The following is a 26,064-nucleotide window of genomic DNA, read 5'->3' on the forward strand; positions in this document are numbered from 1 at the left end:
TGATCTATACATCTATATCTATAAATTTTACAACAAAACACCAGTAATGTTGAAAGTATATGATGGAAATTCAATTGCTTATGACAAATACATGATTGCAAAGTTGTAGTTATATTTTCACATCAAGTTTATGATGCTTCAGCGATTGTTCACCTATTGTGTATCTGTAATGAATCACATAAATCAATTTTATCGTGATTGGTTAGCTTGATCTTCTAAAGGAAAACAGATAATACTCAATAATTATAAAAGAACATGAAAACAAAACATATAGCTAGATACTATATGGTAATCTTCATGAATTTATGAAACATTTAATAAAAAACATCTATTTTTCAGTGTTTTTCAAAAAATTAGACTTGAAAGTATTGTTAAAATCGAGAACTTTTTTGTGATGTTTCAAAGGACTAAGCATATGGGTTACAGAATTGCGAACAGATTCCTATATCAGATACAGTTACCATATTTGACCCAATAAACCATACCTCATGCTAAAGTTATTGAGGGACACATATTTAAACCTTTAATAATTACCAAAATTCTGTTGAAGAGATCAGATCGAAAACTTAATTTGTATATAGTAATCATAGTTTGAGTCTGCATTAAAACTAAAGATTTAAATTCAAGGTAAGTAAACTTGAAGCCGCAAAAAGATGGAGGGGCTTTAATTACTTTTTAGGAACAGCACACTTTAATATTATTGGATCAAATACGGTATGATGTATTTTCCCAGATTGATGATCATAAATACAAAATCCATAGTTTCGCCATATTTGAAAAAAAAAAAAGAAATGATGAATTATGCAATTCCTAGTGCTGAATTAATTATATTTCTTTGTATAACTCAAGCCTGTATCAGTATCTTTATAAAATCCAGTGTGACAATGAGACTCTCGTTAACCTTCTGGAATGGAATAAAGTCATGGTTGCTGTTCGACCCGATCAATTCGTGGTGTATTGTACTACTATACTATTTATATTCTACTATTTATAAAGTAATGAAGCGCATTTGGAGCTTTTGTTCCACAATGCATTGCATGTCGCGACTGTTGAATTATGGAGTGACTTTAGCTAAACCAGGACGGTTTTCAGCGTGACTTTGGCTAAAAACAGGACAGCTTCCAGCGAGTTGATTGGTGTGCTGATCATGGTAACATACTCTTTCAATTTACAGTTGTGTGAAACCCATTAAATAGAATCCATAGGGTATGATTCGTCCTCAGGTTCCTCGTACAGTATTCCGCCCAATAAACTTCATATTGTTACAAGAAAGAATAACAGAAATGAGAAACCAACAGCTAAATCCACAACACAATTTATTTGTATATACAACATTATACAGAGATGGTTTAGAATATCTTAAGTAATTGGTGGTGGTGCAAGAGTAATACTATAGTTTAAAGTGTTACTTATGTGTATGCGAATGTCCTAGTATAATCCTTGATCCTTCCAGGTTCCGAATTAGCAATAATTACAAATCCACGAGGAAAATGAATGTCCACAGTTAATTTGTTAAGTTCCAGTCAATATGAATAAATCCACACAATGCGTTGTTATACACCACAGATAAAAGTCATAATATATATATAGCTCTCCCAATAGAATCTAATATAGCGTTGTTCAATTCTTGATATGTCTAATTACAGGTCTCATTACTGTTGTGATTAGCCTTGGACAGCTGGAGTATATGTAGCTAAACCCCAATTCAAGAATATTGGAGAACCTTCTACTTCTAGAAATATCTAACTAAAAACAGTAAACAATAAACATATAGAACTTTCTGGAAATTGATCATTTTAGATCCCTACTTATGTTTATACATGATAATATTCAAGAAAGTTCAATAACCCTAAATTAATGATATGAACTTTATAGGATGTATTGATAATGTAGCTATAGGAGTTATCTCCCTTATCTAATAATTACATTATTTAGTGTCATACATAACAATATACATGTATTTACATTCTGAGTGTTTTCGTCACTATATAAATCAACCAACCGACTGATGAAAACAAACATATGCCTATGAAAACACATAAATACACTATGAATACAACGATTCTCGTGCCTTGATCAGCTAATTTGAAACAATGCGCCAGTTTCACATCAATAAAAAATAGTCCCTCATAATATTTTGATGTATAATAATTCAATTTTGCTTGTTACGAGCATTTTCATTGGCTTAAAAATTTACTTTATCAGCCCATATAGGAAAAAATGGCGTCGCCGTTTATAACGTTGCTTCTGATTGGCTGAGATGACGGCGTAATGATTTCATAGACAAAAGAGTCCCAAAATGAATTTTGAATATTGAAGAGATTATCTTTTTAGTACATTGAATTATAAGGATTAATTTGAATATATTTTTTATGTTATGGAGATATAACACAAAAATCTGACTGTACTCTCATCATAAACCGCTTCACGGTTTATTTAGAGTACACTAAGATTTTTGTGTTATATCTCCATAACATAAAAAATCTATTCAAGTTAATCCTTAAATATCTAATGTGTTGTTTCTTGATATAGAATCAACTAAGGTTTACTGAAATAAGTCAGTCAAATATTGTTTTAACTATATTTCTTGTTTATCGTTTGTTATTTGCAAAAATAGGTCGACCGGAAGGCGGAAAGATGAAAACGCGACCTCCATTTAACCATTCGTAGATACTTTAATAGTTACCATAGAGGTAAAATAGCTGCTACATTGTAACAATTTCCCGTCAGCTTCTGGGGGGCTTCGCCCCCCATACCCTCTACGGGGCTTTGCCCCTGGACCCTGCACTCCCAAGCATGCAGGTCTTTCAAAACCTAGCTACGCCCTAGCTACGCCCCTGTTCATGTTTGTAACTATGGATGCCGTTTCATTTGCGTTATTTCAGAGTAACAACTAAAACAAGAGAACTTTCTATGCTACAGTTTGGACATTATACAGTATGACTTAACCCAATGCTATTTTTAAAGTTCCAAAAATATTCTTCATTTAACCAAGGATTTATAAGTGAGAAGGATTTGTCACCGTCTCTTTACACTACTAAACACCACGCGAGACACCTATGAACCGGGAATAAAAAACCTTTTTTCTCAACAAATACTTGTCTTATTGAGTCAAACGAAACACCGATGTAAAGCTTATTAAATTTCACAACGTTTGTTTGCGATATAGAAGACATGTCTTAAATTTCCGTTAAAAAAATATGACATTTCATGAAATGACGGCCCTCTTCAGAATGTAAGGCGGTAATCCTCGCACCCACAAGCTACATCAAAGGCTGCGCCGGCGGATATCAAAGGAAAATCAGTCGTCGCCCAATGTCACGGTCAGTGCACAAGCACAAAAGCGCCTGCCTTGGACTTCCCCAAAACCCAGTGTGACTTATCCTTCTCATATACGTTCTTGATTTAACCAAATGTTTCTAAAAGCAGTATTTCTTAAACTAACATTGATTATTGCTTAAATTGCAGTTTCAATTCCCTTTCCAATAATTTCTATCGATTATAGACGATATGAGACAGAGTTTTGATCAGTCATGATGTTTGAAGCACATAAGCCTATGATAAAGAAACTGGTATCCCAGCCGAGCCCTGAATCAGACATACATATAATGTGCATTAGATTTAAAGCAATCAAATAAAACACCTTTTGGGTCAAAAAGCCAATCTCACTTGGACTGATAATTGCTAAAGTGCTTAGGCTGTTTTTACAAACAAGAACTACATAATAGACACCTTATAAACATAATAGACAACATTGCCGTGTATTAAAATATAAAAACAACACGTACGACAACTGAATCTTCAATTATCTAGAAAATCAGATATATTTCACTAAAATATCAACACGTATGACAAATGAATCTTCAATTACCTAGAAAATCAGATATTTTCAGTGACACTGGACCAGTCGAGATGGAACTGTAGTGATAGAGGCTAGGGATTAAAGACCATGAACACCTATTAGCTCCGCCTACGTACGGATTAACGTCCCGCACCGCGAAATCAATACCAGCAGTGTACCAGATGATAGTGACATTCTATATATGTGGCCAGTTCTCTTGTGTCAACAAGTCTCGGTGATTTGATTTGAAATTTCACAGCCAGGGTTTGTCGCAGAGCTAGTACTGTACGTTGGTATATGTTCTCTGTCAAATAGTCAAAAGAAGGAATTTTGTCTGGAACTTACTTGTAGCTATTGTTATAGGTAATGTTTTTAAACAGACTTATGTTATTGGCATTTAATTCATTTAAAGAAGATATCATATCTAGTATTATATTATTAGATGTGTACTGTATAGGAGTGATTTGGTTAGATTGGTCTAACAAGGATGTGCCATGTTTGGGTGGTCAAGTAAATCCGGAGTAGCTGGAGAAAACCACCGACCTTCAGTCAGTAACTTGAAACTGCCCCACCTGGGATTCAAACTCGTGACCATGAGGTCAGCAGAGCTTGTAATATACACCAGGACATCTTGATCACTGACTGCTCTGTTACATGTATCAACGCCCCAATAGTAAAAGGGTCGAGTATAACCGACAAAAGGCTTCCATTACCACGCCAACACTACAGCATGTCTACCACAGTTAACAATTTACTGCAGCAGTACATTTCATTTTTATGTCCTGGGTGCGAATCTCTGCATTAAATTGTATATATCTTTGTGGCATCAATTCTATACAGTATAGTATCCGAGACATTCGGCGTTCATAAGGCTTAATGCTTCATATAAAGCATTGTGCCGTACACAGAGGGAATGAACATCACCTTATTATCATATAGATACCACAGACGACTTTCCGACAGGGAGAGTTGGATCATTTCCCGGATACCTTGGAGGTTTCCTGACCTTTCCGATCTGTTAAAGTACGGCTGATTCCGTACATGCATGTATCCACGGAAACAAAATACAAGTCAAAAATAAGGAAATGTTGTCTAGATAAATGTAAATTTTCAAAAGGTTCTGTAACAATCGAATCATAAAAAATTGGAATTGCTAGTATTATGTATTCCATCGAGACATTTCCTATTTTCCAGGCAGTCTGTTGTATAGTAATATATATGTACTCAATGCAAGATGATAACTATAATATATGTGAGCAAGTCTGAAGCCCTTCAGTGTTATGGCATTGTATTGTTGTAACGCTGCCAGAGGAATTGTGGTTTGACAGGGATGGTATTTGATAGCTGAGATACAAGCTGGGAAGGAACCAAACTTTTCTTTGTTAGAAAGTTTGGCAGGTGGTGTTTACTAGTCTGTGAAATGAAATCAACATAAATTCGTCATAAATATTATCAATGATTTTAAACTTAATCATTTACAACAACACATTGAAGGCCGTCCCTGGCTGTTAATGGGACTTGAAGGCCGTCCCTGGATGTTAATGGGACTTGAAGGTCGTCCCTGGCTGTTAATGGGACTTGAAGGCCGTCCCTGGCTGTTAATGGGACTTGAAGGCCGTCCCTGGCTGTTAATGGGACTTGAAGGCCGTCCCTGGCTGTTAATGGGACTTGAAGGCCGTCCCTGGCTGTTAATGGGACTTGAAGGCCGTCCCTGGCTGTTAATGGGACTTGAAGGCCGTCCCTGGCTGTTAATGGGACTTTATTATATGATAAACCAAACCAAACATTTCAATTCAATTTGTTTCTATCCAGACACACAGTCCATATAAACCAAAAATGAGTCTAAACAAATCTGTCTTTACTACGGGGGGTGGAGGCGCAAGGTCCTGGGTTATGGAAAATGTAGAAATTCTTGATGGAACTGTCGTTAGTTTTATGGAGCTCAAAAAAAAAAAAAAAAAAAAAATTTAAATCATAAAAAACTTATTTAAACTGTATAATATCTCAATTTATATGAGTGTCATTACTATGTACATGTAGCGGGATGATTATTATTTCTTAAGTACCATTATGATGGTTTTCTTTAGGGGAGATAACTCTTTAAAACTCTACAGTGTAGTACCTGTCAAAACTGATCCTAATTATTTAATCTGTATTTTGGCTTAATTGTATGACATGATATTAGTAATTAATACCTTTATAATGTGGAAACCTGTCTATACCGCCAACAAGATGGTGACCCTGAATGACACCTGATTTAGACAAGTTATACTGTTGTATTTATACAAAAATATATTCCATTACTATTTCTTGATAAATGTATCCTTAAGGGCAATATTTATTACATGTCATAGATATCTGGAAAGAAATAACATACATCCTTCAGTACAACTTATTATTGTTTTTTTTGTGTGTCTTATTTTATACGGTTACCATTATAGACCTGGATAATAGGACATCAGACTTGTCTATTGGCATTATGGCCTTAGCTCCACCTTTTGATATGACAAATGGACCGCATTCAGCATCCTTTCTTACCGAGGATATTTCTACAGCACTATTTGTACAAAACATTACCATAATTGGCCTGTGCAAACGTTGTGAATGATTGTATTGTGTATCAGTTTATATCATCATTAGGTCGCATTTTACGCTTCACTGATTTTGCGTTTACCCTCGAGACACTGCTGACATTTAGAAGTTTTACCGCGAGCATCATAAATTTAATGGATTTTGTTTATTTCTGAGATATCTATCAAGACGGTATATCTGTTTATGACAACCTGATGTTATCCATTCCGTTTTCTGGCCAGTTTGGATTGGACCTCTCCATTCGCTCATCAAGGAGAAATTTATCAAATCCAAAGGGGAAATTGTTACCATATTTAACATAAGAAGCATTCAAAGTACCTTTAAACAATGTAGTAGACAACATTATATTCTGATCTATAATGGAAATAAACTCATTATTTTGATGTACAGTCATGTCATGAACAACAATAATGAATTAGAATAGAAATACTACTACAATATTCGACACAATAAGCACTCATGCTCCTTTAAGCGCTCATGTCCTTATAAACTTTCCTCCCCCGTTTTGAGGCCTCGATTTCAATTGCCAAGGCATAAGTAAAAACCAAAACTACACAAAACTGCATAGATTTTACAATTTTTTTAGTATTAATTTCATAGGTTATTAAAATGAATGGCTATATTTTTAGCCCACCATCTATTCAAATCGCTTTTCGTCCCTGGTCCGTGGTCCGTCCTTTGGTCGGTCCATTAACAATTCTTGTCATCGCTATTTCTCAAAAAGCACTGAATGGATCATTCTCAAATTTTATATGTAGGTTCCCCTTTGTTCCTTGTTGTGCATAATGCAATATGGGATGGATCCCCCCCCAGGATCGGTCATCAAGATGGCCACCAAGCAGCCATCTTTGATTTTGATAGTTAAAGTTTGTTATCGCTATTTCTAAGAAAGTACTGAAGAGATCGTTCTCAAATTTCATATGTCGGTTCCCCTAGGGCCCTTGTGCATATTTTGATTTGGGACCGATCGGTCAACAAGATGGCCACCAGGCAGCTTAATTTCTTGGATTTTAGTAGTTAAAGTTTGTTATCGCTATTTCTCAAAGAGTACTGAAGGGATCGTTTCATATGTAGGTTCCCTTTTAAGGGCCCTAGTTATGTATATTGCAATTTGGGACCGATAGGTCAACAAGATGGCCGCCACGCAGGTAGCCATCTTTGATTTTGATAGTAACATTGTAACAAAGTAACATTGCATGGTCAGAAGTCAATGATGGACATGCACTTACAGTATCTGGTCAAATACGGTAGGTGACACTTCGTAGTGGTCAGAACAAAGTGACATTGCATGGGTCAGAAGTCAATGATGGATATGTACTTACAGTATCTGGTCAAATACGGTAGGTGACAATGGTAGGTGACAGTTCGGTTGGTGACATTTGATAGAGGCCAGAACAAAGTGACATCGGTCAGAAGTCAGTGGTGGACATTTACGTGGTCAAATACGGTAGGTGACACTTCGTAGTGGTCAGAACAAAGTAACATTGCATGGTCAGAAGTCAATGATGGACATGTACTTACAGTATCTGGTCAAATACGGTAGGTGACAATGGTAGGTGACAGTTCGGTTGGTGACATTTGATAGAGGTCAGAACAACGTGACATTGGTCAGAAGTCAGTGGTGGACACTTACTTGGTCAAATACGGTAGGTGACACTTTGTAGTGGCCAGAACAAATTGTGACATGATTGGTCAGAAATAAACTAGCCACCAGTCTCTAGAAAACTGAAAAAATTACCAAGATTTTCTGGACTATTTTTGTCTATATATCTACTAGTCTACATGTCTGATTCTCTGCTGAGATTTTAAGTCTTATCAACAACTTAGGGTCTGGTCGCCAGTCTAGTCAGGTTTAGTCAGTGATATGGACATTGGTCAAATATTGGTAGCCTTTGGTTCAGGTGACGTTTTGTAGAGGCCAGAACAAAGTGGCATTGGTCAGAAGTCAGTGACGGACACTCAGCTGGTCAAATATGGTAGGTGACACTTCCGTAGGTGACACTTTGTAGAGTCCAAAACTAAGTGTTAAAACTAAGTGACATGATTGGTCAGAAGTCAGTGATGGACACTTAGCTGGTCATATACGTTAGGTGACACTTCGGTAAGTGACATTTTGTAGAGTCCAGAACTAAGTGACATGATTGGTCAGAAGTCAGTGATGGACACTTAGCTGGTCAAAGACGGTAGGTGACACTTTGTAAAAGTCCAGAACTAAGTGACATGATTGGTCAGAAGTCAGTGATGGACACTTAGCTGGTCAAATACGGTAGGTGACACTTTGTAAGAGTCCAGAACTAAGTGACATGATTGGTCAGAAGTCAGTGACCTCCTGTCGAAGCTTCCATCAAGTGTCAAGTTCCATTTTAATATAGTGGTCCCATGGTGGCTATATAATTACCCGTGTATAAGGCTGTATCGTTGTGTGGTTTGATTTTGCTGGAGTTTTGTCTATAATGTTATCCCAGACTTATCATCGGAGAGTGAGGCCTGATGGACAATTATCTCATTCTATCTTGATTTTTAATGTGACTGTATGGTTGTTGTTGTCCATTGACTAAAACTATTACTGGTAATAAATATAGTGTCAATGACCAGTTTGCCCTTTGGCACTTCACTGACATGTACACCAAGTTTATTGTGCAAAATCTATCATTTAAGTGTAATCCATAAAGCAGACCTCCAGTTAAATCATTTTGCATGTCATGTATATTATTTGTGTCAAATTTTACTTAACTTAGTCAACTAGATATATGACATTTTACAGTGTGCCTGAGCCCTCTTGGTCCCATCCTGACCTAAAAGGCTCCTCCACCATCCCCGAAAAATTATCAAAATGAAATACTTGTTGGTTGGAAATTTTTGAAAATCAACGTAATTTTGTTAAACTATTTACTCATGTTATATATGTTTGCTTCTGTGAGTTTCTTGGTTCTGTCCCCTGGCTGAGACACACCAAAGTCTATAAATGTGGTAGTTTCTGGTCCTGTTTAGTGCTCAAGCTCAGCATACATGGGAGTGGACAACTGGTTGGCCCGTTGTAAGTCTAATGTGACCGGATGGAGTGGAGGTGTTGCTGATATTTTAGTGTGCTTGGTGTCTTCGGCGGCCTGCTTCAGTAATATATCAAGCACTATAAAAAGGGCAAGAATTTTCCACTATACAAGAAGACACAACACAAATATACTTTCAGTCTCCCAAAACACACACCACACACTTCATACATGCTACACACTGCATACATGGGAGGTCTTACTTACATGACCCTGGCTGTAAAAAGGACGTTAATTAAACAAACAAACCCATGTTAGGTTGAAGGCATATATCTAGAAATACTAATTAATGATTAAAATTCTATAGCTTAGTGAATCCATCTCTTAGATGTAATAACCTTTCATCTACTATGAAATCTGTTGGAAAAATAAGTAATGATGAACTCTTTTGCATCTTTACTACTACATTGTGTGAGACCTTATTTAAAAAGCTGTTTTCAGCAATACAGAGCCCTTATATATATATTAACATGGCGGTTCCGAGTTCCTAAAACGACGTGGGTAAAGTACAATTTTACCGTCAAATAGTTCCAACCAGTGATATATGACGTCATCATGTAATCACCGGATAGTGGGACTATTCGAGGGTAATTTATACTTTATAATTACTGAACTTGAAACCTGAGACTGTATTGGATCCTGTGTTACCCGGAACATTATCATTGATATAACTTCTTAATAACCCATATTTAATTTCCTTACTATGAAATAGTAGCATATATAGGTATAGTGATTCCCCTTGTCCACCCCCATGATCTCCTGATTTTATATGAAGACAGGGACATTTATTTCTTATAGATATTTCTAGATTTGTCATCAAAGTATTGATATTCGAGCCAGAATATGGTTTTGTTTACGCATGGTAATGTGAGTAGAAATAAAATCTCAAGACGTTTCCACCCACAGACACCACTATACTATGAGTTAATAGCGCTATCATTGTCAGATTGTTTACTCATTGGACATATTGACATATATTCTATACCAAATTAGTCTGTATCTAATTACAAATTTAATTGGAAGTTGTAATAATGATACATGGGGGAGGAACTGAAGCCCTCAATTCAGAAATTGTTTGTCTCAAAATACCCATTTATAGGAGCTTAACATTTTTGTACTGAGGCTGTTTTCCAAGATTGTAAAATGCTTGTTTCATTTTTAAAAAAAGGTAAAAAGAATTCGCAGCTTAAACTCTGTCAAATCCAAGATGAAATATGCGATGTTTTCCAAAACTTACGGTATATCAATTTCTTGCATACTTATGTCAAAAATTTTGGCATAAATTTTGCTTAAGTCTTTTATTTGATATGATTATTGTCTTTGGAATTATATGTCCTTTTTTATTTGAGTTTTGTTTTCAGAATTTTATTTAATCTTACTCTGTTTTTTTGTTGAGAAATCACTGGCCTGATGAGTTAGATAAATCTAGTTTTGACTTGAGTTTTGAGTTGAGAATTCGCTGGCCTGATGAGTTAAGATAAGACTGATTTTGACTTGAGTTTTGAGTTGAGAAATCGCTGGCCTGATGAGTTAAGCTTAGTCTGGTTTTGACTGGAGTTTTGAGTTGAGAAATCGCTGGCCTGATGAGTTAAGCTCAGTCTGGTTTTGACTTGAGTTTTCGCTTGAGAAATCGCTGGCCTTGATGAGTTATTAGCTTAGTCTGGTTTTGACTGGAGTTTTGAGTTTGAGAATTCGCTGGCCTGATGAGTTAAGCTAAGTCTGGTTTTGACTTGAGTTTTGAGTTGATAATCGCGGCCTATGAGTTAAGATAAGACTGATTGACTGATTTTGAGTTGAGAAATCCGCTGGCCTGATGAGTTAAGCTTAGTCTGGTTTTGACTTGAGTTTTTAGTTAGAATTCGCTGGCCTGATGAGTTAAGCTCAGTCTGGTTTTGACTTGAGTTTTTAGTTTAGAATTCGCTGGCCTGATGAGTTCAGCTCAGTCTGGTTTTGACTTGAGTTTTGAGTTGAGAAATCGCTGGCCTGATATGAGTTAAGCTTAGTCTGGTTTTGACTTGAGTTTTGAGTTTAGAATTCGCTGGCCTGATGAGTTAAGCTAAGTCTGGTTTTGACTTGAGTTTTTAGTTTAGAATTCGCTGGCCTGATGAGTTAAGCTCAGTCTGGTTTTGACTTGAGTTTTTAGTTTAGAATTCGCTGGCCTGATGAGTTCAGCGCAGTCTGGTTTTGACTCGAGTTTTGTTTAGTTTAGAATTCGCTGGCCTGATGAGTTAGAGCTCAGTCGGTTTTGGACCTCGAGTTGTCAGTTTAGAATTCGCTGGCCCTGATGAAGTTAAGCTCAGTCTGGTTTTTACTTGAGTTTTGAGTTGAGAATTTGCTGGCCTGATTAGTGAAACTGACAATACTCTGTACACTTTATCCCAGAACCTCAATTAGGACCTACTGATTGGAAACCTAATTAGTTTGACATTCCCTCACTAGGGGGCTGTACATTCTCCATAACTAGCCCACGAATCCCTGGTATTGCCTAACAATAATTAGTTATTACACAATGGAAGTGTGTGTGACTGAGGAAGGCTTACAGAGAGGATGATGGTAGCTGGCGATGATGCTGGTGCAGGAGATTTTATCACATGTTATGGTGATCATACAGTGTCCCAGGTCCGCCCTTAATGTGGGGTAGCCTTGAATATCCTGTTAATTGTTCATTTCCTGTCACAAGCCCTGATACCGTATATTAATTTTTCATCTTTTTATCCATTGTAATAGTTACGGTGGAAGGTGGTGTTTTAATTGAGCTTTGTTTGTGTGGCAGTACTGTGGTATACTTCTGTTGTATTAAATCAGTATGAATGGCTCTTTAGGTTACAATTGCTGCTTCAGAATTGTTAAACTATTATCAACGTACTTCAAAAAGAATTCAGTACATATTTTAGCTTGTGCCCTTTTAAGCCTTATCTTCATATTTGGTGAGCTTTTATTTTGAAAAAAAAAATCAGTTACCATGGACACAGTCAAAAACATGTGCACAAAACTACATATCTCTTTTTCATGTGAGTAGGTATATAATATATACTACAACTGGTGTGTTAAATTCCTTTTGAGGATTTGTGCCAGTTTTACTATAAATGATACGGCACCGCCTAGGCTTTTTTTCCATGATGACAGCTCCCATACAAAAGATACACTTCAATGATTAAAGTATTTATTGTGATAAATAATAAAGTGGATATACTAGTATACCTAAATAGTCCATGTAATGTTATCAGATATAAATGCTCTCTGTCTTGTGTTTAACAAATAAAACTTTTCGATGACAGAAGTAATGAGAAAATCTTAAATCCGCCTTCTTGGATCCATGCAATTGGTATGCTTCTGGAAACGAACCACTTGTGTACTGGTAAAGATTTTCTGGTATGGCTTGTTCCATTTCAGATACAGCAGATTTGTATCGATACAACTAGTACAAACCTGCAAATGGAACGCACTGAAAGTTATCTACACTGGTCTTGACAATAATGTTCACCTGCAAGGCATGAAATTCTAATCCAGATTTTGGTATCACAGATCTATAGTACTGGCCATGGGTATACACACAGATCATGGTTAATATTTTGGTGTAATCATTGGTGTGCAGATCTAATTTCTATGTTTCCACTTTAGTATCAAATTAATAAATCCTAAATGACATGTGGAAAGGTTATGTAAGGTCTATCCATTTAATTGTTAATGTATTGTTTGTTGTGTATTGTTGTGGTTACTGGCCATGGAAAGCCATCCTCGATACTCCAGGGGTTTCAATCACTTACGATCTCTATACCCCTGGACTGTCTCATAGTAAAACTAGAGGTAACAGAACAGATACTTTAGTCCTCTGATGCACAATGTACATCTTAGTGTTGGGAATTGATTAAGATTTCATCATCGATGATCGGATAAAATCGGTTAGTGTTTTAAATGCAAGTTTGGTAAGAAGTCATTGCTAAAGAGAAAAATGGCATAAACTCTGTACTCTTTAAGGGAAAATGAAAGTAGAATGCCCATTTCCTGTTTTGATACCGATCATCGTGGTTGATACATCATAATAGATTAATCGAAATTGGTTGTCTTTTCGATTAAACATCGATTATAATCAATCATTGGTACAACACTAGTACATCAAAAGAGCTATATAAAGGTACACTATGGTTGACTGTGTGGACTTGAAGATGGGACGTCGCCCTCTCCGTAGTCTTCAAAGGAAATTTTTGCTGGCCTGTGATTGGTTCAGAGTTTTTCCTCTGAGGTGCCTTCAGTTTTACTATAAGATAGTCCAGGGGCGTAGAGATCGTAGAGATCGGAACCCCTGGAGTATTGAGGATGCCGGGTAGCTATCTAGCTACTTGACATATATACTCGTCTAAGATTATGTTAATTTTTCAATTACTGATCAGATATTTTGAATCTTAGTAATGGGAGTACACAATTTTTATAGTGGTCCAAACTAATTGATATATCTTTACCATTTTCTACTATTTTGTAGTATTTTAGAAAGATGTGTAATGAACCAACTGTATAAAAAAATCATCTTTATTCAAATTATTGTGTGTCTTACATGTCTAAGGCATTTTGAAATGTGGATTTACACCAATATAAACATTATAAAGGTTCAGACAATAAAACATAAACAGGAGTTATCTCCCATTTTATTAATCGATTATTAACTTTCATAATCGATAGTCTTTGGGAAAATCATAATCGATCGATCACGATTAAAATCGGTCAAGATTAAACTCAAGAATCGGTCCAGCACTACTATTTTGTGACCTGAGAATTTCGATGTTGGCAATGTTTGTGAGCGTCTGCTACTAAGTGCTACATAAGGTGAACCAACACAGGCTATCTTTGGCCATGCAGTAAAAATGTGGCCAATTCAGGGAATCTCATGGGGGCTCTTATTTGAGGCCATCTCCTTTGACGACAGTATTTCATTGAGATAATTGAGTATAGCTGCTGATAGCAAATTTTCCATTGCGTGTTGCTTCTGTATTTTCATTGACTGTTTCTTGTTAAAAGTGAAGTTCAATGATTTGTTCATCTGAAAGACCTCTTGTGTGTATGTATGTATATCTATAAGACTTTGTTATTAAATTGTGAAGCTTTCAAAGTCTCCTGTAGACATGTTTACATGTGGCTGCCAAGATATTTGATTCATGTACATTGTTCAAATTTAATATCGGCATCAACTGTTAGATTCACATAAAATTGTCATAGCCGTCTGTAGATAGCAAATTTTCAATTTCTTTCTAGAAGTCTTTAAGGTATATCTGAACTGTTTTACGAAGCTAGCAGGAAGTAAAATGAATCAAAGGTTTGTCTGACCGATGCAATAAAATTCATTGATTCTGTATCACTTGTCACGAATTATCCTACTTCATTGGAAACAGCACAAAGGAAAATTAGGGTCATTGTATATTCACACTATAGTGAGAGATCGAGTGCTTGTACACCTATAGTGAATTAGGCAAAGACAAAAAAATTGGAATAGATTGAGTTTCAGACTTAAGACGACTTCAGAGAAAAACAAAAACAGCTACATCTCCTTTCTATTAGCATAACAGCATAGTAATAACATGAACAGTTATTTTGGTTCAATTCTTAAGCAATTCTTTCAAGTTATTCTTAGACCTTCATTCAAGGTCACAGGGGGCAAATTTAATAGGCTAAAATCTTTAAACGACTTATGGTGAATAACGAATAGGTCTAGAGACCTGATATTTGGCATGTAACAAGCTAGGATAAAGGACTACCAATTTTGTTGAAACGAATGATCTTGACTTCTATTCAAGGTCACAAGGTCAAATAGGCTAAAATCTTTTAAACAACTTCTTGTGTATAGCTAAGAGGCCTAGAGACCTGATATTGGATTTGTAGCATGTAATTGGCATATATAGATACCAATATATGTTTATTAAAATGAATGACCTTCATTCGAGGTCCAATTATTTATCAAATATATCAGAAAGTGATCTTCTTCTATTAAAAGGGTTCTTTGTATTGCCTTAATTGTTTGCCACTACTCTATTCTTTGAGGTATTGTATTGTGTCAATAGGCAAATGACCGTTAAGGCCCATTGGCCTCTTGTTTTTTTGTAGAGTAAGACAACTCTTAATGTCACACACTTCACCGATCAGCAGACATCAGTATTTCCATTTGTTTGACAGTAGAGTTATTGGTGATGTTTTAGCAGGGTTATTAAATTTACATGTCGACCAAGTGATACTAGTCTTGTCACCAATGTGTAGTGGCAGAATGTCTCCTAGTCGTGACAAAACATCTGCAAGATGTAGGCCAAAACAGTTTCCATTCATAATGGCAAATGTAATTGACTTTGAAATTCCATGGCTGACATACCCATGTTAGAGACAACAATTAAGATTGGTATTAAATTGCATTTGGGTAAAGCTATAGAGCAATGACCTTTATTGTTATTGTGGTTTTTGTTCTGTTTTCTAAAAGCTCTGTCTTCAAGGCTTCCCACAGGCAGTTCTAAAAATACAACAGTTAATGTGTCAACAGTATGGGGGTCGGAGAAACGTTTTAAAGTATTAACGCACTAATAAAATACTTGTAGATAAACAAAATCTGTGAGTATTGAAATCATAACACTGCATGGTATATCCCTGCGGCATGAAATGGGTAAGGAGACCATTTCTGTATAATATTAATTACACAATGTTCAAGTCAGGGGGGGGGGGAGATTGAAGTATATAATTATATTCAACTAGTTGTTTTTTCATCAAATTATTGTTTGTGACCTCATTGTTTTGTTGCTATGAGGCGTTTCCATGCAGATATGTTGTATATATATATACATATATACTGATTGTAGTGTACTGATTATTCTCTGGATATTCCAGCTTTCCTCTTTCTCCTAAACCTTTTACATCCTTAAATGACCTTGACTGGTGACTGCAAGGACATTAATAAACTAAACTTCAGATATTGTTGAAGTATTTGGAGAAATGATTTGTTTATTGTTTCCTTGATTACAGAAACTGAATGTGCCAGTGAACAGAACAACGTTACTTTGGTTACGCCACGCCTTCGCTACGGGACTAAACCTGCCCCTTGAGAACGTCGGTATTTACAAGGTTAAGGTGCGTCCATAGGTTTAGGTTGCGTGGATGTTAACTCTATAATAAAATAGAATGAATTATAATGAAAATAAGTAATTATTACATTTTATACCATTAAGATTAAAGGTCAATTCTAAAAGTGATGCCTCTTTCTAATTTATTTTTCATGTAAAGTTATTAATTTCATTCTCAAAAATAAAACATTTATGCAATTAAAAGAAAGCGTACAAAATAATCCTTGAGAAATTTTTTTTTAGTGAATTAAATCATGAATTTGTTTTATTTTTTATGATGGATTTGTTTTGCAGGGGTCAGAGGTTGAACTTTTCTTTATCAAACTCGGCCACCCAGTAAACATGTTTCGACTGATAGATCTAAAGACAGCTGATGAAATTATAACAGAAGATTTGCTGAAGACAGTCCAGACTCAAGTGCCTACATTGAATATTACATCATTTTATCCTCAGGTAAATAAAGGTCATGGTCAAATTATTTCAATGTCAAGGTCAGAAGTTTTTTAAGGCGGAATTTTGCTTCAAAAGTCACTGCAATTAATTGTAAGGTCAACTTACTAATTATTCAAAGGTTAAGGCCGAAGTTAAAAGTGTTTCCGTATAAACAAACTGCACATTATACCCAGGTAATAAGGAATTTGTATTTTGCTATGTTGATGGAGCTAAAAAATAACTGGTATTTTGCATTGAGTATTTTTGTATGAAATTGAATAGAAATTGAATTGGAAAAATTTTCAAACAGAATTTGTATCTTTCAGCTTTGTAAATGACTCAATCTGTACATATTTTTGTTGTTTACAGCATGATTTTGTCATTGAAAAGTATCATGTGAAGTTTTGGATGGAGAGTTATTTCCCTTACGTGGCAGCTGCTTGTGGAGTTTACCTCATCCTGATTGTGTCTATTGTGGTATGTAGAGGGGATTTTGACAATTACATATTAAATTAATTATTCCCCCTGAAACAAAGTTAAGGGGTGGTATACTGGAATCAGGCTGTCCGCCTGTCTTTGGTCAGCAGATTCCTAAACTACTTGAAAAATTTCGACAAAATTTGGTACACAGAACCCGGACATAAAGGGGAGTTGAGTAAACTATGTAGAGTTACATTTTAAGATGCCTTATAGTAATAAACTGTAGCAATCCTGTATGATACATAGAAAAGACAGCCCTGTACAAGTTGTTGATTACAGGTATATTGTTGTTGATTACAGATATATTGTTGTTGATTACAGGTATATTGTTGTAGATTACAGGTATATAGTTGTTGATTACAGGTATATTGTTGTTGATTACAGATATATTGTTGTTGATTACAGGTATATTGTTGTAGATTACAGATATATTGTTGTTGATTACAGGTATATTGTTGTTGATTACAGGTATATAGTTGTTGATTACAGGTATATTGTTGTTGATTACAGGTATATTGTTGTTGATTACAGGTATATAGTTGTTGATTACAGGTATATTGTTGTTGATTACAGGTATATTGTTGTTGATTACAGATATATTGTTGTTGATTACAGGTATATTGTTGTAGATTACAGGTATATAGTTGATTACAGGTATATTGTTGTTGATTACAGGTATATAGTTGTTGATTACATGTATATAGTTGTTGATTACAGGTATATTGTTGTTGATTACAGGTATATAGTTTTTGATTACAGGTGTATTGTTGTTTATTACAGGTATATTGTTGTTGATTACAGGTATATTGTTGTTGATTACAGGTATATTGTTGTTGGCGGAAGTCTAAGAATGACCCCCTGACCCCTAAGGAGCTACAGAAACCCCAGAAGGTGTACTACCCCTCTGTCAAACCCAATATGAAAGACCCTGTGATGATACAACCAGAGTCATCCAGTCCGACATTTGTCGCGAAGGGTTGTGTGACACCAATACAGACACCCCCAATGAGGGTCAAGACTAAGGGGCTATTAGAAAGGTCAGTGAGGTCACTTGTACATGTAGATGTAGGTTGTCAGGGGTCAATACCTGTTCTAAAGGTCAATGTGTATTTTTAGAAAAGGTCAAACTTTGAAAAAGTCGTTGAGGGTAACTAACTCAATTTCAAGAAAATATTATTTCAATATTAACATGAAAGAGGATTGGGCAACAGGCTGTTTCTATGAGGTCAGTGAAGTCAGATTAGAAGGTCAAAGAGGTCACAGTTTAGAATGGTCAATAAAGACAAGATGAACACCTTCTTGTGTCACCTGCAACGCAAGGGCGACACTTAGGTACCACTGTGTCAGTGTCGGCGTCGGGGAAACGGTTTCTGTGCAATAACTTAAGTATTTATTGTTCGATTTCAACCAAATTTGGTATGTAAATATAGCTTTATATCAATGACATCTCAGATGAGTTCACTAATGGTCAAAATCAAAGAGTTACGGGACTTTAAAATCGTCAAAACAGATAAATCCATGGTTTCCGTTTGATAATTTAAATATTTGTAATTCAATTTCAACAAATTATATGAATTGCTTTATATCAATGAGATCTCAGATGAGTTCAATAATGGTCAAAATCCGTCAATATTTGCATTAAAGTAACAGGACTTTAAAATCATCAAAACGTGGTTTCCGCTCGATTAGTTAGTATTTATTGTCTGATTTCACCCAAATTTGATATATTGCTTTATATCAATGAGATCTTAGACAGGTTCGATACTGGTCAAAATCCTCAAATGTATGCAAGAGTTACGGGACTTGATCACTTCACCTAATTCTTAACAATATTTTCAACTGTAAATAACTTTTTTTGTGATGCTGTGCAGGCGACACATCCACTTCCGTGGAATTCTTATTTGAGGTCAAAGGTCAATGACATGTAGAGAAATGACAACAATATCTTCAAAAACATGAATTGATACACTATCCAACTATTTCCATGTTAATGTGTCTGTATGGGTAGAGACTGTTAAAGCAATCATTGGCTTACACAGCTATAGGTACTGTAAACAAACGTTCTTTTGCATAAGATTTACTTTCGCCAATTTGCAATCGAAGTAAATTCATGAAAGTTTATCTCCGCAAAATAGCATCTTCATAATTTATTTATACTGATATGAATTTCCATTTGAATTTTAAGTTCCTGAATGTTAATCTTCGCGACCTTGTTTTGAAATGGAAATCAATCTTCGCGACCTTGTTTTGAAAATGGAAATCGCAAAATTCAGTAGCCCAGAAAGAAAATAGGTTTACAGTTATAGTAACGTAGCTCCGTGTGTTTCAGACGAGGCTCAAATGCATCATTGACAATAGACTTAAATGCCTCACCAGAAATGAAGAGATGGGATGGAACACCTCCAAAAGAAAGGTAGTACAAGGCTGCTTAGAGGAAACTCGTATATCACATCCCAAAATTTATAAATTATAACCCCACGTCACTTTAAACGAAAGGTTTCATCACATAATTACTAATTGATTTCCCTAATGGTTACTAGTGTAGCCCAGATGTTGATTGTTACTTTAATAATTTTGTTTAATTTCGTTGCAGTACCGGATTAGAATATTTATTATCTGCGGGAAACCGGCTGAGCAGACGTGACCTTCGTATGGCAGTAAAGCACAGTAAAGCATTATATGAGGAGTTCTGGGTATGTATCAATTAAATCATCATTAGTCAATATTTTGGACGATGATCAAATGAGTACAACTAGTTCAATTGAAGATTTAGTCTCTGATTTGCATGCTGGTTATATGTAGTTGATCATCTACATGATGCTAAGCTAGGTTTCATCTCACCAAAAATTTTGAATTTTTTCTGGTTAAGACTGCCAAAATGTGAATTTCTGAGACATGTTTAACCTATGTGAATAGTATGTTATGTACATGTATGAGTAAATCTATATATGTGGAGAAAGGTCGTGGTTAAGGTGTCCCAACATATTACCACATGGCTCACGAGTTTGAATCCCATATGGGACAGTTTCCATGTACTGACCACTGGTTTTTCTCTGGGTACTCTGGCTTACTTCCTCTATCTTAACCTGGGACCTTGGCTGGTAATAGGATGCTAAAACTAATCAAAACAAACTATTTGTGTGATATGGGTATATGTACATGTAATCCATGTCTTCTCTGTTATGTGACATGTTATATTTATAAATATGCAAGAAATATCCTGGAAATAATCTAACAGAAACTTATTGTTGATTGGTTTTGACAGGAAATACCAATGAATCATCCAGAAAAAGTATATGTAGCAGGTTCAGGAATGAAGAACCGATACAAAACGATTGTACCAAGTGAGTATAAGTCTTTCTGCTATGTAAACTTTTACGTGAAGGGTTTCACTGAAGGGTGATACAAAACTTTTGTACCATGTGAGTATGATTTAAGTCTTTCCTCCATAGAAACTTTTGAAACAAAATCCATTTTAAAAAGTAGTGTACCCCGTAAGCAGTTATACGTTGTGGAAATTTTGAAACAAATTTAAGGTCTCCATTAAAGATGCTCCACCGCTGACAAATGGTATTTTTTCACTATCAAAAACAGGAACAGACGATTTATTATTTTTCTTCAGTTACAAAAGTTACTTACTTTACACCATTACCACCATTCAAAAGTTTGAGCTTCTAATTTTATATTAAGGATGTACTCCTCTGAGAAGTCAAAATTTTCTTGTATTAAACTTTTTTTCTCATATAGATTTTTCGAAAGAGGAGTTCATACCATGAAAGAAAATGAAAGAAAAAACATATGTCCGTGTGTTCGTTTTTTAACTACTGTCACTCAAAGATACCTAGTTGAAAAAATATTGGATTTTATGGGAATTCTGCCGTTTTGACCATATACACAAGATATTAAAGCCATAATTTCCTAATGAGGTGTTTGATGTATTAATGTTTGTCCGTCCCCGTTCCGTCCCGTGATGTTTGTATTTGGCCACAAAACATCCTTGGGGGTGGGGGAAGCAGAACTTGTATAAATTTTTGGCTCTGGTCCCCTAGGGGCAGGAGGGGGCGGGCCCAATAGGGGAAATAGAGGTAAATAAATCGCTACTAGTAATCAGAGTTCTTGTAACCAAATTTTGCCACAAACATCCTTGGGGGAAGGGAACAGAACTTGTATAAATTTTTACTCTGGTCCCCCGGGGCAGGAGGGGCGCGGGCCCAATAGGCGGGAAATAGAGGTAAATCCTTTAAATCGCTACTAAGTCATAGAGTTCTGAATGGAATGTAACTAAATTTGGCCACAAAACTTCATTGGGGAAGGGAACAGAACTTGTATAAATTTGGCTCTGGTCCCCCGGGGCAGGAGGGCGGGCCCCAATAGGGGAAATAGAGGTAAATCCTTTAAATCGCTACTAGTCATAGAGTTCTGAATGGAATGGAACTAAATTTGGCCACAAACATCCTTGGGGGAAGGGAACAGAACTTGTAATTAATTTTGGCTCTGACCCCCCAGGGGCAGGAGGGGGCGGGGCCCAATAGGGGAAATAGAGGTAAATCCTTTAAATCGCTACTAGTCATAGAGTTCTGAATGGAATGTAACTAAATTTGGCCACAAACATCCTTGGGGGAAGGGGAACAGAACTTGGTATAAATTTTGGCTCTGACCCCCGGGGGCAGGAGGGGCGGGGCCCAATAGGGTATAATAGAGGTAAATCCTTTAAATCGCTACTAGTCATAGAGTTCTGAATGGATTGTAACCAAATGTTGCCACAAACATCCCCTTGGGGGAAGGGGGAACAGAACTTGTATAAAATTTTGGCTCTGGGTCCCCCGGGGGCAGGAGGGGCGGGGCCCAATAGGGGAAATAGAGGTAAAATCCTTTAAACTCGCTACTAGTCATAGAGTTCTGCATGGATTGTAACCAAATTTGGCCACAAACATCCTTGGGGAAGGGGAAACAGAACTTGTATAAATTTTGGCTCTGGTCCCCCGGGGGCAGGAGGGGCGGGCCCAATAGGGGAAATAGAGGTAAATCCTTTAAATCCTACTAGTCATAGAGTTCTGAATGGAATGTAACTAAATTTGGCCACAAACATCCTTGGGGGAAGGGGAACAGAACTTGTATAAAATTTTGGCTCTGAGACCCCCCGGCAGCAGGAGGGCGGGGCCCAATAGGGGAAATAGAGGTAAATCCTTTAAATCGCTACTAGTCATAGAGTTCTACATGAGTTGTAACCAAATTGGCCACAAACATCCTTGGGGGAAGGGGAACAGAAACTTGTATAAATTTTGGCTCTGACCCCCTGGGGGAATGGGTGGGGTGGGGCCCAATAGGGGTTTTAGAGGTTAATATCTAAATTCCTTCAGAAAAGAAAACAATGAACCTGTATTCAGAACATTACTTGGCATTACAAACCAGGTGAGCGATACAGGCCCTCTGGGCCTCTTGTTCAGTATTTTAGAGTAAAGATTAAAGTGCTCAAAATTACTACTTAAATGTAAAACCAAGTAAAGATTTTACATGCAAAAAAGGTTAAAGCAGCAAAAAAAAGCTCGATACAGCTAAAAAGGCTGATGCAATGATGATTTAAGTAAAAACAATTTCAGTAAAAAATGGTAAAACTTTGGCTCTACTCAAATCGAAAAAAGACACATTTTCAAAATAGCTGCCAAATGGGCCATTTCTTAAAATCCCTGTATAAAAAAATCTGCTAAAGTTAGAACTGTAATTTTTTGACAAAATTTGCAACTGGCAATTTGCTAAAGATATTGATAAATTGTATTTGAAAATCTCATAACTTCTTTGATCTTTGTCGAAACGAGACTTCAACGGGACTGAAACCATAGAAGAATACATCCTTAAGTAAAAAATAAGAAAAAATGATTAATTGCATCCCGAAAAAAATCCATGGCACTACGGTATATTCTATATAGAATGAAGTAATGATTGCGCATGCACCAAAGACGAACTGAATTATTTTATGTTATTTTTTGTGCTAATTAGGCATATATATACACGATTAAACACCAATTATTGTTCAAATGATGAATATCATTTATGCTCTGTCGGCGGTGGAGCATCTTTAAGTTAAGACAACTTATCACTGATTCTCCAAAACCTACCCAATTCTATGAATACTTTTGCAGAAGAAACTTTTCATGGCCAAATCTCAGTGATTTAATTGTGAATTATAATTAATTGGGTTAATTGGGAGATATTTCACTTTACTAAGAATTATCAAGTGAACTAAATGTATATTTGTGTGATATCATGGATTTTCAGCTCTCTTCAAAATAGATGTGACAACATGTATATAGCAGTATGGTGAATCAGTTTTAATTTTTTATGTAATTAATGATAACCCTCTCACCCCTAGCTGGCATTTTATAATAGACTTGTCTAGTCTTTGATTTAAAAGAACCTAAATGCTTCTCCAGGGTTGAATGAGTTAGCTAAATGGTCATCAAATTTCTGTGATGATAAAAAATAAAAAAAAAACCAGTTAAAAAAAAAAAAAAAAAAAAAAGCCAAAAGAAAAAAAAAAGATTTTCAGTTCCAAGATTTCAATGAAATGTAACGTCACTCTAGTCCTTCTATAAAACTCAGATTCACAAGAGTAATTAAACAGGCACCAACTGCAGCCATTTTGTTGTGAAATAAGCTGCCAGAAACCATCTAGAATTAATTGACTTGCTTATCATCATTTAAGTTGAATGTTTGATCAGCTTCACGTTTAGTCAGATAAAAGGCGAGATTTCACGCCTCGACAGTTCAACAAACTCTTGCGTTGATTAAACCCTTAGAACCACGTTATATAACTTTCTAATTGTATTTGGTCAGGTGCATTATGGGATATACTCGAGTATGTGGGTGAGATGAAGTTTATAGCTGCAGTCAGGTGATTAGCCGTTTTTCAATACCGGTGGACAATTTTTCCTGATGTAATTTCAGAATCAATATACAGCAGTGTACATCTCCTTGCTAGGGAGTGTGATATCGCCTCATCTATTTGCATGGCAAGGACATTTTATCAGATATTTCAGACCTGGTGAAATTGGCGTACATCTGATCTCCAGGTTTATTCCCCGAGTGTCTTCAGGCGTATTTCTCTAATGATTAAAACATACAACAGACTTGGTTTATTTTCTAAACTGTCACGATTTCATCTTCACATTGATGTATTAATTTGTTACCATATTCATCACACTAAGTGCTCAAGTGCAGTGAAATAAAAATAAGAAAATTTAAATCTTGACCTCATTTATTTGATCTTTTTATTCTCAGGGAAATAAAAATATCTGCAAAACATTCCCAGCTAAACGATATGTACAGTTACTTGGTTGTTTTGTGGATGAAAAAAAAATTTAAAATATTTAAAAAAAAATTAATGTGTCAAGTATACAATTTTCTTTATTATTTAAGTAGGATTGGTTTATTATAGTCAATAGTTTCCAATCACAGGAAAGATCTAATGATAAATAAGGACATCTAAGTGATCACTTTATTAATTTATTTCTGTCTTTCAAGTGGGATTTATTCATTCTTTTAGAATGATCTGCTTCTGTGAGAAGATCATCTGTAAAAATTTGTAATTTAAATTACAAATTGCAACTGAAATTCTAGTACAATGTATCATAATTTTGCGAGAAAATTAAAAAAAAATACATGTAAACATGATCTGCTTTAAAGAGAAAAATAATTATTCTGCTACACAAGAAGTTTCTGAAGGAATGAAGGCGGTTGGGTGGGATAATGGTACAGTATTTTACCCAAAAGGCTCCCCAGTTTGTATATATGGGGCTGCGGTGGCCAAGTGGGTAAGATGTCATGATATATTACAACAAAGCTTTCCACTTCTGGCTCCAAACTGAATCCATATGGGGCTGTTGTCAGGTACTGACCACTGGTCAGTGTGTATCATCCAGGTACTCTGCTTTCCTCCTGGACCACCACCTAATCCTGGCACATCCTTAAAATACTCTGACTTATCAGGACAATTTGTTTGCAGCCCGTCTCATTTTAAATTGATTTATATAATCTTTATCAAATGCATACATAGAATATATGAAAGCAATTTTTGTATCAGGTCTTAAGGACCAGTTCAACACCCCTTTCAATTATCTCAATTTTTTAAGCACCTTGAAAGTGTTTAGAGTTCTTATTGTATAGAATACGTATGGTATGTGTTTTTAAGATTTTATCTTGATATTGGCTTGGTCTTTCATATATTATTTATATGTGTTGCTGGGTTTTTATCACAAGTCTGATAACATTTTTATTGCAATTTTGCCTCCCAGCAAGTTTTCATAAATATCTGTAAATTTCATTAAGCAATTCTCTAATTCCACTAGGGAGTTTGATACTGACGAAATAAAATCACCTAACCATTGATAACTTCAATTAGATTAGCTGGTTCTCTGTCTGGAAATTGAATTATAAAACAGTATTCAAGATAGTAAATGGAAAGTCAATTCATAAAGAAACACTCTATTTGGTGCAAACATTGAAATCATCGCCCCAGGTAGAGAAATGTGGCGTTTTTATACACAAAACTACAGCAAGTAACGACAAAAAAGAGAACAAT

General features: G+C 35.8%; 1 protein-coding gene across 3 annotated transcripts in view; it reads left to right on the forward strand.

Annotated features, from left to right (window-relative positions):
* LOC138330293 (tyrosine-protein phosphatase non-receptor type 5-like) overlaps window positions 1–26,064 on the forward strand; it is a 58,097-nt gene that overhangs the window by 18,776 nt on the left and 13,257 nt on the right. For all 3 annotated transcript variants that reach the window (XR_011209551.1, XR_011209552.1, XM_069277790.1), the window contains exons 3-9: window positions 16,477–16,581; window positions 16,869–17,027; window positions 17,376–17,483; window positions 18,309–18,523; window positions 19,816–19,899; window positions 20,080–20,179; window positions 20,752–20,830. Coding sequence is in view for 1 of the 3 variants with exons in the window: in XM_069277790.1 (XP_069133891.1) it covers window positions 16,477–16,581; window positions 16,869–17,027; window positions 17,376–17,483; window positions 18,309–18,523; window positions 19,816–19,899; window positions 20,080–20,179; window positions 20,752–20,830 (850 nt within the window). In the remaining 2 variants the exon portion in view is untranslated. The remainder of the gene's footprint in view (window positions 1–16,476; window positions 16,582–16,868; window positions 17,028–17,375; window positions 17,484–18,308; window positions 18,524–19,815; window positions 19,900–20,079; window positions 20,180–20,751; window positions 20,831–26,064) is intronic.

Source organism: Argopecten irradians, chromosome 8, assembly GCF_041381155.1.
Source record: "Argopecten irradians isolate NY chromosome 8, Ai_NY, whole genome shotgun sequence".
Lineage (NCBI taxonomy): Eukaryota > Metazoa > Mollusca > Bivalvia > Pectinida > Pectinidae > Argopecten > Argopecten irradians.